The sequence below is a fragment of the Ictidomys tridecemlineatus genome, chromosome 9 (genome assembly GCF_052094955.1).
Source record: "Ictidomys tridecemlineatus isolate mIctTri1 chromosome 9, mIctTri1.hap1, whole genome shotgun sequence".
Classification (NCBI taxonomy): Eukaryota; Metazoa; Chordata; class Mammalia; order Rodentia; family Sciuridae; genus Ictidomys; species Ictidomys tridecemlineatus.
In genome coordinates this window covers 132,607,247-132,624,669 of record NC_135485.1, presented here as the reverse complement: position 1 = coordinate 132,624,669, position 17,423 = coordinate 132,607,247, and the positions used below count along the sequence as shown (strand labels likewise).

Here is a 17,423-nt window from a genome sequence, read left to right as displayed (position 1 = left end):
AAATATAGATTTGTTTTAAGAATCAGAATCACCAAATCATAAAGGTTGAAATGGTTGGTGACTGTCTGAGGAAATATCCTCAGATCCTACAGCAGCTTCTAAGAGCTGAGTGGTCAGAGACAATCCAACTACCAAAAGAAAACTCTTAAATATGGAGAACCATCCTCTAAACTCATGGATAGTGTTATTTGATAAAGTTCTGTTACTTTATACCTTGCCAGGCTAAATTAGCTCTATTTCAAGCCTTCCTTTAAAGAAACAGGGGTTTACAGTAAAAGTTACTCATCTCCCACAATCTTATGGTTAATTTCAAATATTTTAGTGGTCCACAACATCTATCTCATCATGGATACCACATTAAACTTTTTGGTTAGAAAATGAATGTAGAATTGCCTGAGCTCTAGGCGAGCCCAAACCGGAACCTAGAGTTCTTCTTGTAACCAATTCTTATGGCACTACTGAGGTATTAGAATTTTCCAAATGAGGCATTTGCATACCAACATGAAAATTGTTGCCACATTGAACTAACCATTTACTTTAAATCATTTTTGAACTTGGCTTTTGTGTTTAACAGCTTTTTGATACTGTGACCAAAAGACCTGAAAGGAACAACTTACAGGAGGAAAAGTTTATTTTGTTTCAGAGTTCCAGAGCTTCAATTCATGGTTGGCTGACTCCATAGCTCTGGGCCCAGGTTAGACAGAATGTCATGGCAGAAGAGTGTGGCAAGGAAATAGCTCAGGACATGACAACCAGGAAGTGGACAGAATTCTGCTTACCAGGCACAGTGTGTGACAGGCACAGTAGTAACTGACTGCAGTTACTACTCAGTTAATCCATTTCAGTGGATTAATCCATTGATTAGGTTACAACTCTCATGATGTAATCGTTTTACCTCTGGACATTCTTGCATTGTCTCACATGTTAACTTTTGGGGGACATCTCATATCTAAACAATAACAGCTTTGTTGTAAGCAAATGGAGGGTTGGTTGTACTACTCATATATATTTTTTATTATAATAAAATAAACATGTAACTATTTTTAAAAGCTCCTCTTGTTCAATTAAAGTTACAAACACCAATATTTGAGAAATGTTGATCAGAAAATACTTTGTCTAGAGAAAATGAACACCAAGACTGCACAGAATCATTTTTTAAATTATTTTCATTGTTGTCATAAAATTCAAAGCTTGATTCCATTGAATTCCACTGAATTTTCACTTAAGAAACTTTAAAAACTATTCTGTCAATTTCTTACATTTCCTTTTCCTTTTAAATGAATAAAAGTGACTGATCAGGGCTGGGGTTGTAGCTCAGTGATAGAGCACTCACTTAGCATGTGTGAGGCACTGAGTCTGACCTTCAGCACCACATAAAAATAAATAAATAAAGGCATTGTATCTATATACAACTAAAAAAATATGTTTTTTTAAGTGACTGATCAAATTAGCCAACTACTGGTTATTATCAGGAGATATATATAAAAAATTTAATTTATAATGATAGAATGCTTAGTACATTATATTATAGTATATTATTATAATCTGGTTTTAAAATCAAGTTTCAACAAGTAGGACATATTCTTTAATCATCAACTTAAGACAGCACTTATTCTCCAATGAATTCAATAACCTTTCAAGGGAAAAAAATCAGTAAAAAAGAAAATGTGAGTTCTTATTTAGGAGTGAAATGAAACATGTTTTGTATATCAATGAGCTTAAAGTATCTAGGAACACACCTGGTTGCACTTGAAAGTTATCAAAATGCCTTCGTTTAGCATATTTAACCTTAAAATATCCACAATAAGTTTAGAAACATCTAATTACTTGAGACAGAAGTTTTCATGTAGGTGATGAGAGTGTGTCAGACTGGGACATCAAAATGACCCTGGAAGTTCTCCATTTGGCCACTTTTTCCCCCCACATAATACCTGCTGTGAAACAGTTTCAGTGTGGAGTTCCTCTACTCTCTATGAAGAAAATGTCAAGTTTGTGTTCTTTTGATGAACTGTAATATCAATATTCACACATTATAGATAAAATGTTCATCTTATAATCAAATATTTCTTTATAATCTCTGTAGTTTCTATTTGTATGTTTCTTTTCCTTATTCAGAAGGAGACTTTTTATGGTCAAGTAATTTTTAAGCCATTTTTAAATTGAAAATTATAATTTAAATATAGTACATTAAATGAGATAAATATGTAAATTAATAAATATTCGCTTTATGACCAGTTTGACAAACTTCCTAAGTCCCTTTTTGTATTCAGTTAGGTGTACTAGTCTTGTTCACTGTTTTTTTCTGCCATGCTAGGGGATTGAACCCAGGGCTTCCTGGGTGTAGGCAAGTACTATCCATCTCCAGCTCATGAGGTCACATCTTAATTAACAGTAACACTGTTTTTCAAATTTGCAACATTTTTTGAACAATGTTTTGGTTTCTAATTTAATGCCTTTTCTTTTTTTCTAGAGAGGGGGTCTGCTCTGTGCCCAGGCTGGCCTCAAACCTCTTTTCTCACATGATCCTCAGCCTCTAGAGTAGCTGGGAACAGGTGCATAGCACTTCTTTTAGAGTTTGAATTAACTAGCATGTTTGGTTCTGAAAATTTACAAAGGTGAATGTTCGAAAATAACCATATGAAATCATTATGAAATAATTTTCTTGCATTTTGAAAATAATTTCATCATCCAAAAATATTTTCAAAAACGCCATTTTCTGTGTATCTTTAAAAAATATATACTTTACTTAAAATATAATATATTTTACTTAAAATATATCTATTTAGTTATAGGTTTTCTTTCTTTTCTTTTATCCCTTAGTTCAATGAACTTGTTAAAGAAAAGAACTTTTTTGTTGTTGTTGTTTTTTGTTTTTGTTTTGTTTTGTCTGGCAGTGCTTCTCTTAGCACAATTTTGCTAATTTTATCCAAGGTGATGGACTTAACATATTTCCCTGTCCTTTGTATTGCTACTTTATGGGCTTGATAAAGTCAGTTTGCAGCTTTTTTTCTTTTTTAAATACAAACCTAGTTTTCTACATAGGTGGCAATATATTCTTCTTTCATTAGAAAGAAAAATGACATCCACTGGTATCTTTCTTTGTGATGTTAGTGATATTGATGCTCCATGGATAAATAATTTTTTCTCCATCTTCTTTTACACATTCTTCTCCTTAGAAGCCTTTTTAGACACTTTAATAACCTCCTCCCACTAATGCAATAGTCTTTTGCCAAATTTGGAAAGCCAATATTTCTTCAAATTTTTTCATACCACACTTTTTACCCCTCTCTTCTGGGACTCTGATACAAATATTACATCTTTTTTTTTCTTATCTGAGACTCCTAAGACTTTGTTCCTATTTTTCCCAATAATTTCTCTCTTTGTTGTTCAGATTGGATGATTTCTACCAAGATCCCCAAATTCACCCATTTTCTTTCAGTCTATCCTGCCACGATTCTTTGCAAAGAGGTTTACATTTCATTAAAATTTTTAAAATTACATATTTTTTCAGTTCTAAAATTGCCACTTGATTCTTATTTTTTCTTTGTGTTGTTTATACTTCGAATTATAATTTCTGTTTGTTTTTTTTTTCATGACTAAGTGTGCAAGTATTTTTGTAATAGCTGTTTAAGGCCAGTTCTAGATGATTTCAACAGTTCTGTCATCACAGTATTGGTATGTGTTGATTGTTACTCTGTGGGGAATTGAGGTTTCCATGGCTCTTTTTTTAAAATTAAATTTAATTTTTTAAAATTTGGTACCAGGGATTCAACTCAGGGGCACTCAACCACTGAGCCACACATCCAGACCTATTTTGTATTTTATTTAAAAACAGATTCTCACTGAGTTGCTTAGCACCTCTCTGCTGCTGAGACTTGCTTTGAACTTGCTATCCTCCTGCCTCAACCTCCCAAGCCAATGGGATTACAGAACAAAGCCAAGAACAGGGCAGACAAAAAGGCTCACCCCTACAGCTCAGGAGATTGACACGAAGTCAAAACAAGAATGTATCTTAGTATCGCGTGATGTCTACCCTGTGCTCAAAGGATATTACCAAGAAAGGTGTCGCGAGCCTCCTAAGTCTGGTACAGAGTATTTTGTATCACACGTATGACCTTGAACAAGAAAAGTCTTTATTCTTAAGCTTCAAGTTTTTCTGTGGGTTGCTGGGAGGATCAAAGGAGATAAGACAAGCAAAGGGGCTATACCAAAGTACTACTAGGTATTTCTTCAATCACTAAATGGTCAGGAGCACTATAGATTTTAATAAATGGAAGGAGGAGTATGGAGAGAAACATTCCAATAAATGGAAGGAGGAGTATGGAGAGAAACATTGCATTAGCGGTATACTTTATGAGATTTCTGATTTTAGCAACTAAAAAAAAAAAAAAAAGGAAAATCTGCTTTTAGAATGGAGGAACCATGTTGGTTTCCTTTTTCTATCCTGCCCCAAACACTCTTTTCTTGAATTTGAACCCTTCCTTCTCGCCTAGCGTTTGGTTAGACCAACCTCCTTCCACACAGAAGTCAAGATTATCCTCCTAGATTTCTGACCCCAGTATTTAGGGTCCGGTGAGACCACAACTGCTTGGCAGGGACCTACTTTCTCAGGAATAGCTACGTTCCTATACTGCCATTGGCTGTTGCTCTTCCAGGACCCGCCCACAACGGGCTCAATCTTGATTGGGCGTCAGTTCCTTTTGTTATGCTCCCGCACTTTGTGATAGGACGGTTGGGACGGCGGGCTGCTAATGCGCAAGCGTGCAATCCCGATTCGTGATTGGCGGGCGACGGGGCTGGGTGGGGCGGGGCTCCTTTTTCAGCGCACGCTCTGTCGGCGAAGAGGGCGGAGCTGCCGGTGTCAGTTGGTCCAGGTGTCCCGGCCTGAGACATCCTCCTGATCCCACCCCCTCCCAGCGCCTCAAACGGAAGGTGAGGGCGGTCCTGGGCAGCCGAGGGCCGGGCCCAGGGATTAGGAAGTCGGTCTCGGTACCGCTGATGGTCTGGAGGGCGGGGCGGGCTGGACTGGACTGGTCGCGGCCTCGGGTCTTGGCTTCGGTGGGCGGCGGAGGCCTGGCTCCCTGCAGAACCCTTGCGCATCCTCTTCTCATTATCAGGCCCCGAGGCTCCTTTGGGACAGGGCCGCCGGCGGTCCCTGACTCTGACATCCTGTGCTGTCTCCCTGCACTCTTGATTCTGGGCCCTTGTCCAGCTTTGCGCTCAGGAATGGAACTGTAGGAGGGCCGTTTGGGTGGGATAGGACCCGACACGCCTAGACTTGCCCATGGCTGCTCTAGGAGAACCCGGATGATGGGAGAGGACTCCAAGGTGGGAAGGGAGGCTGGTTAGCGGTGAAATAAGAGATGGGACGTCTTTCCAGGAGCTGAAAGCAGCACCTGGGTTTGTTTCTCCCTTGGCTTCTCTCCAGAGTCTACTGAACAAGTTTTAGAGAGTAAGATTTGGACAGGAGCAAGAACATACATTCCTGAAAGGCAAGACTTCTGTTTTACAATGTATCAATCTCGGGCTGTGATGTAACAATATTAAGGATTCTGGGTGTTCCCAGTTCCATATCTGCCCATACCTGTGGACCCAAAACTATACCTAGAAATCTTAGTACTACTTATTGATTAAGCTTAATATAGCTAGCTGTTGTTATTCCCCGGGGGAATCTAGCTTAATTCAGTCCTCACTGAAAAAGTTACTTGATCTTGTGGAATTTGAAACTAACCTAACCTGAGAAAGTCAGTCAGTAGCAGAACTTGAACAGATCCGAAGAAAGCATGATGAAGTTGAAGCAGCTTGAAGTAAATGAGATTTACCTTCAGCCGCTTAGTAGGAAACTCCCAAGAAGTTGGTTGCAAAGTGTTTGGCAACCTTAGATTAAGATTATAATAAAGTTTTCTTCCATTGCACAGTGGGAAAGGGAACTGTACAGGTAGATTTGAGTTCAAGTTTTTGATATAGACATTGTCAGCAGGGCATGATGGCACGCGCCTGTAATCCCAGCGTCTTGGGAGGCTGAGGCAGGAGGATTGTGAGTTCAAAGCCAGCCTCAGCAAAAGCGACGCGATAAGCAACTCATTGAGACCCTGTCTCTAAATAAAATACAAAATAGGACTGGGGATGTGGCTCAGTGGTTGAATGCCCCTGAGTTTAATCTCCAGTACAAAAATAAATAAATGACTTGAGATATTGTTAAACATAAGGTAGATACATTTAGTAACCACATCTGTAGATTGCAATTTCCTTCTGTAGATTTGATGAAATAATATAAAGTGTTTAGCATGTTAGTGCACAAAGATTCTGCTGAAATCTAAGCAGTTCACTAGTAAGTAGGTGACAGATGATGAAAATCAATTTTATATGCAGAAAGTTGAGTGGTTGAAGTTGAATGGAATGTTAGGTTTTCTCAAAATTTCAAATCTGAAATGTGAGCATAGTTGAGGTGGAATGGTAGAAAAAGACAGACTGGAATATTGGCTGTAGTCTAGACTCTGTGGATAGATGTTGTGATCTCCGTAAGCCATTGTTGTCTTTGACCTTGGTTTCTTTATTTGTAAAATGGGGCAGCTGGACCAGATGGTTTTTCTAAAATTCTTTTTGTGACCCAAACTAGTGCTAAAAAATAAAGATAATACTAATAATTATTGAGTGCCTACTATGTACAGAAGTATATGTTTTATATGTATCAACTCATCAAATTCTAACAACAAACCAGGAGTTGCATTTATATTTGTTATTTCCATTTTACAGGTAATAAAACAGTATGAGATCTTATCCAGAGATAATAAATAGCAGAGGTAGGATTTGAATCCAGATCATTTAAAACCACATTCTTAATCTGTGTGCTAAACTTTTTCTTTAGAAGGAGTACTATACAAGAAGGAATATTTGGTAAGATGGTAGTATGTGATCATAATTTGATCCATGGGCATAGGAAAGACAGTTATTTAAGTGGATCTTGTCCTAATGCTTGCCACATTTCATAATTCTTATTTTCTTTGTACATTCTATTTCCCAATATGAAGATAATTATCAAAAATAATTTTCAATTTCTCTTCTACTAACCAAGGATAAAGATAGGCACCATAATTTTCTGTAATTTTTGAGAAGAGTTTTAAAATATCTGACCTGAGAAATCTCAGCCATGTCCATTTCAGAGCTAAGATGGGTTTAGGATAAACAATAGCCTCAGCACCCCAAATTCATTTCCATATTTGCACCTTGGTCTGGATTCTCTTCATGTTGTATTTATGTTTATAGCAGGAATTTAAAATAAACTTTTAGGAGCACATTATATTGATGTGATGGCAACTATAGATAAAAAAGGATTTTATAGTTGAAAAATTGCAATATTGTATTAGGATGTAGTTCAATACCAATGTAGACATTGTTCAATCTTAAAGTTTGAAGATTGATCCTATATTGAAAGAAAATAAAATACACTAAAATACTTTGATATAAAGAACTAATCTTTTGATCATATATGTAAAATAATTCCGTTTATTGCTTTAAACCTATTGAAAGACCACTCAGTAATAGCATTTTGAGTCCATTCTTTTTAATCACATCACAAAAAATGAAAATTGCTACTTTTTATTTTTGTAAAAAGGCAATGAATAATGCTCTGGTTCACTTTATTAAAACTAATACCCTTTGCATAGGGTCACCACATACAATCCAGCAGGCTCTGCATTGTATTTCCCAGGTCATGGGCCAAACAAGACTGCGATGTGAATAGTGACCTTTGGGATTGTGAGGTATGTCCTGGAGCACTGTCCTGTGGCACTACTTCTGCACCCCTGCCCCCTCAGCCATGAATATGTTTGTAAGAGGAATTTACCCTCTAATAAGCCCTCTTGACTCTGCTTTTCTGACTTTTTTCCATTTCACTTTTTCAGATGAAGTCAAACCATTGAGAAGTCATGTATAGACTTTCTGTTGTTTGGATTGTATGATGCAAAATTGCAGAAACTATACTTTTTCTTTACTTCCTGTGGTCAATGTGGAACATTTGTGCTTTTGTAGAAGGCTTTTTACTTTAATTTTAATATTTTACTGAAATATACGCAGAGAAGAATACTCTATTCCTGTATGATGCTAATTTCAAAATCAGAATATTGGTTACCTGGTGCTTGTATCTTTTGTAACTTTTCTCAGCAGTCATGGAAATTCTGCCTTACTTATATTCTTAAAAACAATGGACATTTGAAATTTGAAGCCCTGTTTATTTTTCTCTCTATAAGGGCCACAGTTGGATTGGCAGTTCAATGTTGCCCAGTACTCCCAGATGGCCTGCTGTGTCAGCTGTCGCTTCCCACCACTGCCAGACTTATCCCAGCCAGTTCAGTGCTGAAACAGTATTAAAAGTGAGGGTGACTAGTGATTTGTTAGAAGTGTGCTCTTTTCTCAGGAAGGTATTTAATCAAGTTTTCATTTTAAGAGTGATGTTAAGTGTTCCTACCACAGAAAAGACCTCTGTGAGGAAATGCACATTGATTAGCTAGATTTAGTCACTATGCAATTTACATATATTTCACATGTTGTACTCAAGAAATGCTTACAATTCTAAGTGAATTAGAAAATCAAAACAGACAGTTGGTAAGGAATAATTTTTGAAGTATGATCTTCAGAACTACAGTAGATTGAATAGCATTAAAAAGAATTTTTGAAAAAAAATTTGGTACTCATTCTATTTGAATTTATATATATATAAAATCTCCGAAGTGCAGAGACCCTGAAAACTAAAACCATATAAAAAAAACAGGTGGAAAAGGCCAAGTGCAGTGATATGTGCCCTGTGCTCAGCCATCTGAGAGGCTGAGGCAGGAGGACTGTTGAGTTCAAAACCAGCCTGGGCAACTTAGTGAGAGAACCTGTCTCAAAAAAACATAAGGTAGAAGAAAGTACCTGTCAAGTGCTGTTTGGGTAAGTGGAAAGATGCAGTAAGACTTGGAATAGGTTTATTATGCATCATTGAGTTGACTGTGGTCCTTTAATAATGTTATGAAAAGGATGTTTATTCACTTTTTTAGACTGGTATCTTACTCAAGAAGTAGTTTATAGATTTGTACACTGGACATTGTTTCCATGTTCATGCTAATAACTGAAGTATAACACAATTGTATTAATCGATGTGAGGGAATAATAAATAGTACACTGATTTCTATTGATTGTGATTCTAATTTTGGTATGCATGCATCTTTGTTCAGTAGGTCTAGGTTCTTCTGTTTAGCATATGGAGGCCTAACAAGGCCTTGGGTATATTAGTATTCAGTAAATACTTGTTGAAAGAGGAACATTGACAAAATAGGTCTAGGTTGCTTCAGTGCAGGTTGGTTACAAAGAAATCTATTTTCATTAATATTCTCGTAGCATTAAAAACTTGAGCATACTGTATGTGAAATGGTTATTAATAGAGCAGAACATGTTTCATAGGGATTTTGTGCTTTAATGTTTTGGAGGTTTTTATTAAAATAATGAAATGTTAATATTCATTTTCTTATTAATTATCTACATCCTGATTAATCTGTTTTGGTTTAACCATAACCAGGTGAAATTGGATTTTTAAAATGTCTTCCATATTAGTGTTTCGGATATCTAATATTTTTCTTTAGTATCATGTGCAAAAAAGTTAAGCAGCATATGTAAAACAGTATTTAATGAAGAATATTTTGAAAAAGATTTGTCTTCTTCTTTGCTATAATCCCTAATTGTAAGAACTTTTTTTCATTTTTCTGTTTCCTTTATTTATATTTGTATATTTTATGTAATTTACATTAGTGAATATATAATTTTGTGAACATTTTTTCATATTATTTTAGTAATCATAATTATTTTTAGTAGCCATTCCATTATAAATTGCAAGTGTAATTTACTAGTTATATTGTTTCTGATATACTGGGTTGTAAATAAGATTGAAGTAAATATTTTTATGTTTATAATTTTTCCTTCTTTGTAATTGCCTTTAGGATGAGCCTCCTAAAAGTAAATTATTTCATTAAAAAGGTTCTAAATGTCTTTATGCATCTTGTTTATTATTATTCTGCTTCCCCAAAAGATTGCACATTTAAGCCTGTGTTCAGTATTTCGTATTTTATCATTTCATCATTAATCTTATCTTTTAAAAATGAATTTCTTTGGGCTGGGGATGTAACTTAGTTGGTAGAGTGCTTGCCTCGAAAGCATAAGGCCCTGGGTTCAATCCCTACCAACCCCCTAACCCGCCGTCCAAAAAGAAAAAAAAAATTTCTTTTGATTACCCAGAAGCTCAATATTTTCTCTCCTTAATACTTTCTTTTTAATCTGTCTGTATTCTTTTATTTACCTGTGGGAGTTTATTTTTTTCTTAGAAACAGTAAACTATATTTTGACTGTCTTCATCTTTTTAAAAATAAACTTATATTTTATTGTGCTCGTGTTTCTTTTTCTTATTGTAGATCATTCATCAAGAATTTTACATCGAAAATCTAAAAGTTTTTTACCCAAGATGATGAGTGCTGACATGGATGGTGTGTTCTTCATTTGCTTTTTTGTGTGTTTCTGGGGTTTGTTGTTGTTTTGTTAGTTGCTTTTGCTTTATTAAACAATGGGAAGAGCAGAGAAACAATTTTAGAAGGTTTGGGTCTTGGCTAATTTACTTATTTATATCCCATTTGGTTGTAGAAATAATCCAAGGCAGCTTCCATTCTTTAACTGAGAAGTTGGCAAATCATTTTTTTCATTTTCACCTTGGTGTTCTCAACTGCATTGTGGGGATTTAACTTTTTACTCTGTGGGGCTCTTGTACAAGTCAGTTTAGATAAGGAACAGAAAATGTTTTGTAGATTTTTAAGTGCTACACTAAACAAATGATATCTAATGTTAATGAATAATAAATGTGAACCTTCTCATTACAGCAGTTGATGCTGAAAATCAGGTGGAACTTGAAGAAAAAACACGACTTATTAATCAAGTGTTGGAACTTCAACACACACTTGAAGGTTAGCTTGCATTTTGTAGTTTTCATGAATGATATCTGCTTAATTGAAATTTTAAGTGTTTACGTTGCTAAGTTGTTAGTGTGAATAATTTGAAAAAGCTTAAACCAAAGTCCATTTTAATAGTTTTGTTTTTCTTCCTCCTGCCAGTAGCTTTGGCTGGTGGTTGTAAAGAACATATACGCTTCAAGGGACATCAAACATTCTGTTTCCCTTTAATGTCTAACATGATGCTGTTTAACATGAGACTTCTTTTCAAGTCCTAGCAATGTGTAAATAAGTCCACATTAATAAAGCTTACAGTAAAGTGAACATGTCATATTAACCTCAGAAATTAAAAGGAAAATGATCTGATTTTTTTCACTTTTCAAATGCATTGCATAAAATTAATAACTACCACTGAATCATCTTTTGGTGTTTAATATATGAGGGTCTCCCCCGACCCTTGGCACTTGATTGTACAGACCTTGTCACTTGGAACCTTCCATTGGCTTCCCACTTGACAGAATTAACAACAGCCAATGTCTGTGACTTCCTGGTTACCTTTAGAGTCATGTTATTCTCTCTGCCTCATATGTTCCATCTCTATCTAGGATCCTTCCTGTTCTTCAAAATGCCAAGCGCCCCTACTTGGAGAAGTAACTGTTTCCCTCAGTCATCTTCCCTTAGTTGCGTATCTGTATGGCTCATTCTGGCATTTCCTTTAAGTCTCCATTCAAATTCCCTTTACCAAAATACAAAATAGTTAACCCTGAAAAGCAACTTCTCAACTGCTTCTTATGACCCTTGCCTTTCTTGCTTTTTCCCCAGCCCAACTCTTAACTGTGTGATATTCTGTATATTTGATTGTTTGCTCCTGATCTTCACTAAGTCCCCTGGTGCACATGTATCCAAATGGACCCTTCTGCTGTTGTTTCTAGAACAGTGCTTGGCTATTTGGGGGTACCCGGTAACTATTTGTTAAATTTTATCATGATGACTCACATCTTTTTGAATTTTTTGCTAATGTGAAAATACAAAATAATTTCTGGCTTGGAAACAGACTTCCTATATCCAGTGTATGAATTCAGTGATATTATTACATATCTTAAATATTTCTAGTAAAGACATAGTTTCATCTTTATTTGCCTTAAACAAATAATCTGATATCTTTTTTTGCCCTGCTGTGGACTCAACCCAGAGCCTAGGGTGTGCTGGACAAGTACTCTGCCTCTGAGCTATACCCTCACTTTGATCTTGTTTTTAATAATGAATCTTTAGCATTTTGTAATAGGTAGTCATTAGCATCATTTTATTGATAATGGCCATTTTTTCTTTATATAGATCTCTCTGCAAGAGTAGATGCAGTTAAAGAAGAAAATCTGAAGCTAAAATCAGAAAACCAAGTTCTTGGACAATATATAGAAAACCTCATGTCTGCTTCTAGTGTTTTTCAAACAACTGATACAAAAAGCAAAAGAAAGTAAGGGATTGGTTTCCCTTCTGTTTTAAGGAATTGCTGCTGACCAGTTTTTTTTTTTTTCCCTTTAAAACTTGGATAGATTTCAAAAGTTACAGTACCTTTGTTTGTGGCTTCATTGAATATTTATGAAGATAATGGCAGATCTAGGCAAAATTAACTGCATAACAAGAGAGTTTGTGTATTATGTTAGTCTATGAAAATGTGCAAATGTATTGTAGAGACTTTATAATTAGAACTGCATATATTTATGAGACTTGAAGATGAATGTTTTATCAAATTTGCTTTGATATATAGGTTTAGCACTGTCTTTTATTATATAGGCTTAGTAAAATATATACAAAAATAACCACCATGTTGTGAAAAAGTGACCAAAATCATGTACTGAATGCACAGCTTTATGTACCCTGTCCACCATCTTGTGCCTCTTCTCCATTTGCCTCTTCCTTCCCATTTCCCTTCCCCTAAGGAAAAAAAAAAAAATTCACATTTGTAAAAGTAATTTTAATAGTTAATCACTGATGAGAGTAACATGACTCTAATTGTTGAAACTTAACCAAAATAAGATACTGTCTTAGCTAGGGCTTGTCCTGTGTGGTATTTAATAATAAGATAGGATTGATGGTTTCTCTTAAGCAGTTGAAGATGGACTGAAACTATAAAAATGGTCTCATACTGGGAAGATTTGTTTAAAACTTCCTTTTGCACAAAATAACCCACTTGGGACCTGAAAAGATAGGAGTTCTGGTCATGGATGTATGTTCAAGATAGATCTATCTTGAGAAAAAATAGAAATGGGACAGGAAAGAACTTGGTAAATACTACTTCAAATTCTTTCACTCCAGATTTGTGTTCTCTCTGGCAGAATAGACTTTTGGCGGACAAAAGATAGATATGAAAGTGCATTAAGTTTGAATAACTTTATGTAAGCTACATAGGGAGACCAGTTACCATTTGGTCTCAAGGACATTTACCCAATAGATCAACTCTTGCAAAATTCTTTGAGAGTTTATTAGTAACAGAATCATGAACACATGGTAGAGTATACATGTACAATAATGGTAATTTTAATCTTAGTATTTTAGCTCACTTATTCTCCCAGAATTTTCTGTAAATTCTACCATTTAGTTTGCAGAGGTTTAGTCATTCTTTTAAATTTTTTTAAAATTTAGTTTTTAGTTTATTTGGTAAGGGAATCAGTATTGGAAATATTAAGATAATAGGAAAAGAGACCCACTAATATAGCTTATGATTATTAGATTTGGACTACTTTTAATCATGAAATAATCTTATGTATTAGTGTAAGATTTGATATGTGACTTTAGCTGTATGAATATATAATTAAACTGCAAACATTTTGCATCCCTTCTGTGACCTAATTTATAGATATTTAAAATTGTGTTACACAGTTCTGCTTTGCTGTTTAATAAAAAGCTATTTCAGAGATGGTGTGTGTTTTGATACAGTTGCTTAAATGAATGGGGTATAATAGATATGTGGTCTATTCAGGGTGGCTCCACAGGGTAAAGTACAGATATGTTTGGGGAGATGTATTTGTTAATACAAAAATCACAGGACATTACACATTAGTTTTAAAAAATAGAAGCAAAATTGTTGAAAGAATCCAAGATATCTCTCTCTAGGGGAAAGGCAGTTAAATTTAAAAAAATTTAGGTTAGGTAAGCTCCTGTAACAAAGAGACACAGTGATAAAGAATGATACAGAAGCTTCTCTCCCAACAGTGGTTCAGAAGTGAGAGCATTACAGGCTAGCAGGTTTTGCGCCTCACACAAATATTCACAATTATTAGGTTAAGGTTGGCTCTACCATTTTCACTCATGGATTCTTAAGTCACTTCACATATGATTCTGATTTGGGGAAAAAAAATGTGCACGAAGGTCAGGTTTTTATGGGCTGGGCCTTGAAATGACCCATTTCTTTTTGCATTCCCATCATGTGGAGACGTAATTACTTCTAGACAGAGCTGTGGCTGGGAAACTGCCTAGCTACAAATTTATTAAAATGGAAACAGATAAAGGATTTTGGTTGCTACTAGCAGCTTAGCCTGTCTCTTGCTACTAAGTATCTGCACAACTTTTCCATATAGAAAGTACTCAAATCTTCCTCTATCCAGTTATTGATTCAGCTCAAAAGCCAGGATGTCTGTGAAGGCCTGTCAGTTTAGATGCAGCTTTTAATGCAATGTGATGGTATTAGGAAGTTGTGCCATAGGTTATAATTATCAAGGATGGAACCCTCATAAATGGTATTCAGTGCCAGAAAGACTAGTGGACATAGCAAGAAGATAGCAGTCTGCATCCTGGAAGAGAATCTTCACCAGAACCCAGCTCTGCTAGCATCCTGATCTTACATCCTGCCTTCAGAACTGTGAGAAACAAGTATCTGGTATTTATAAGCTACCCCAGTTTGTGGTATTTTGTTATAGCAGCCTCAACAAATTGAGGTACTCCTTTTCTCCAGGAGGACTTCCTTCAATGCTGACACTGCCATTGTCTTCTTTATATCCCCTTTGGACAGGACTTATATCCAGTTACTACAGACAACATTCACTTATGTGGAAGTAGTAGGCCAAATGTTTCAAATTTGGCATTTTTCAGATTTTTTATAAAGTATTATGGTTCATAAGCTGATATGGTTTTGAGTGGCACCTGGAATCAAATACATTAACATTTCTCAGCCAAGTCTATTAGCATTAATAGTAAGTGGGATGAAGACAAGGCTACACAGTATTTATAAAAGCCTGTCTAGGAAGTCAGGTATGACTACCAAATGAGTTTTAGTGATAAAATGATTTTTTAAAAATATTTTCACTTTCCAGAGATTTTTGGATTTTTGTGGAAAAGCAACCAAACTCATGAGCATTTACTTTCAACTAGTTAATAATGTTGCATCTTTAGTCCTGTCCATTACACTTCCCTCTGATCTAAATGAGAGATGAATTGTACAATCTAAAATTAATTTTGTGGTCCAAAGCAGAGTAAAATGGATCTTAATTCTTTAGAATGTAAATAAAGTCTTTCTTTACTTTGCCTAATACTTTTTTATTTTGTAATGCCCTCTGGTGGTTATCATGAAATACTTCAATACCAACACAACCAAAAATTTTTACCAGTGAGCATCAGAGATTAATTCTTAATCGCTTGCAAATCATGAAAGTACAGAGACTGTAATTACACAGGATATTAAGAATTAGAAGAGAATTATTTAATTTCCTTGTAGCTACAGTTCATTTCACTGTATATTAATGGTATTTAAAAAGGTATATATAACAAGGACTTGTTGACCCCAGGATATCACTTACTTTATAATGAAGCAGAGTTTTGAGAATGGTGACAGAAGCTAAAGTAATACATTATAATCAATTTTTAATGTATTTTATTGCTTTAATTTTTTTACCTTATTTATAAATGGTTTGTCAAGTATCTGTTACTAAAACTTGAAAACTCCCAAACTTTTTACAAAGAGTATTATATTTTTTATTCATTCATCAAACACAAAATGTGATAAGACACTATACATTAGATGTTAGATAATTTTCCTATTGTGCCATTGCCCATCTTCTCCAAAACTGCCCTTAGCGTTCACTCTTCTGTGCATTTGGATCTCCAAAGAGAAACTCCAAATGTTTCCAAATGCATCTTCTTTTCCACCAACTGGCCCCATTTGACTTGTCAGAGTAGGGGTACTTTTATTTCCAAAACTTCTTAACAGCAGTCATATTATGGAAATGCATGGGAGCTATATATTCTGAGAAGAAATTACTAAAATTTATCAAGTAATACCACTATGTTTTGGTCATTTCTGTAAAGGATTTAAGTGGTTATTTTAGCCAGCTGACATTTCATCTGTAAATCCTATTGAAGTTAAAACATAAACAAAACTGAAAGAACCAAAAAAAAAAAAAAAAAACCCTTTCAGAGATGCCTTTAATATACTCATGATCTGGCCATTCTGAATAGCCTGCATTGAATAAACACTTTGGACTAGATGTGGATGTTTATGGTAAATCAATTACTACTAATTCATTTTAACATATAAACTGTTGTAACCTGTGTCTCCTCCAAATGGTGACTAACACTTCAAAAAGACTCATATTATTCAACTGACATTATTTATGCCTCCCTACAGAAGTGATTACTGGATGCAAGGCTAGAAGGAAAACATTTTCAGGAGAAGCAAAGTTACTTTAACTTGGTAAAGTTAAAAAGCCTCAAAACTTTGAAATGTATTTATTCTCCTTTATTAGAGAAAATAACATTTACGTTATTCAAATCAGATGAGAGTAATAAAAGGAAAAAGGCACTGGATTATTAGACTTTGCCTTGTCTACTGCATAGATCTCATATGTTATTTCTAAGTGTTAGTTTGGGTTAAACCTATCAGCCCTGGTACATCTACAGAGGGGAGCATGCTGCACAGTAATAGCACTGACTTGGCAAGTTGGTTGCTCAAATCTTACCACTGCAAACTCATAGGGTTTAACCAAACATTCAAATTAAAATGAATCTGCAACCAAAAAGAGTCAAAGCAGTTTTAGCCAGTCTTTAGAAAAAAAAATTTTACTAGATGTTGGTAAGGCAAATTTTTCAGAAAGAATTTATTGCCTGAAATAGCTATTTGAGAAACTCTTCTCTAGAATTATTCGTATGTCTAGTTCAAACCAAATGAGAAAGTCCTTGCAAAATGTATTGAGTTTAGCTAGTATGAAATAAATATAAATTATGCCTAAGTGTTTCACCACCAGTTTGTGAAAGTCAGGATATAGAGAAGGAGAGCACTTAACTTTCATTTTCAATTCATTCACTGAAATAAGGAGTGAATAGTTTCACTGGCTGTGAAATGGAGGGAGCGAGGGACTTATTTTCCCTATACATAAGTTCTAAATGTACCTGTGGGAAGGAGTTGTCTGGGAACTTGGGTGGGGTTTATAAAAATATGGGGTCTGAGAAGGAATCTAAAAT

At 35.1% G+C, this 17,423-nt stretch overlaps 1 protein-coding gene across 14 annotated transcripts in view; it reads left to right on the top strand.

Moving 5' to 3' along the window:
- Scoc (short coiled-coil protein) overlaps positions 1-13,438 on the top strand; it is a 60,668-nt gene extending 47,230 nt beyond the window's left edge. For 2 of the 14 annotated variants that reach the window (XM_078022097.1, XM_078022096.1), the window contains 3 exons: positions 10,443-10,514; positions 10,902-10,985; positions 12,306-13,438. In XM_078022097.1, coding sequence (XP_077878223.1) covers positions 10,443-10,514; positions 10,902-10,985; positions 12,306-12,448 — 299 coding nt within the window. In that variant the 3' untranslated portion in view covers positions 12,449-13,438. The other 12 variants (XM_078022108.1, XM_078022101.1, XM_078022107.1 and 9 more) reach the window with 12 other exon arrangements.
- The last annotated feature ends 3,985 nt before the right edge of the window (positions 13,439-17,423 follow it).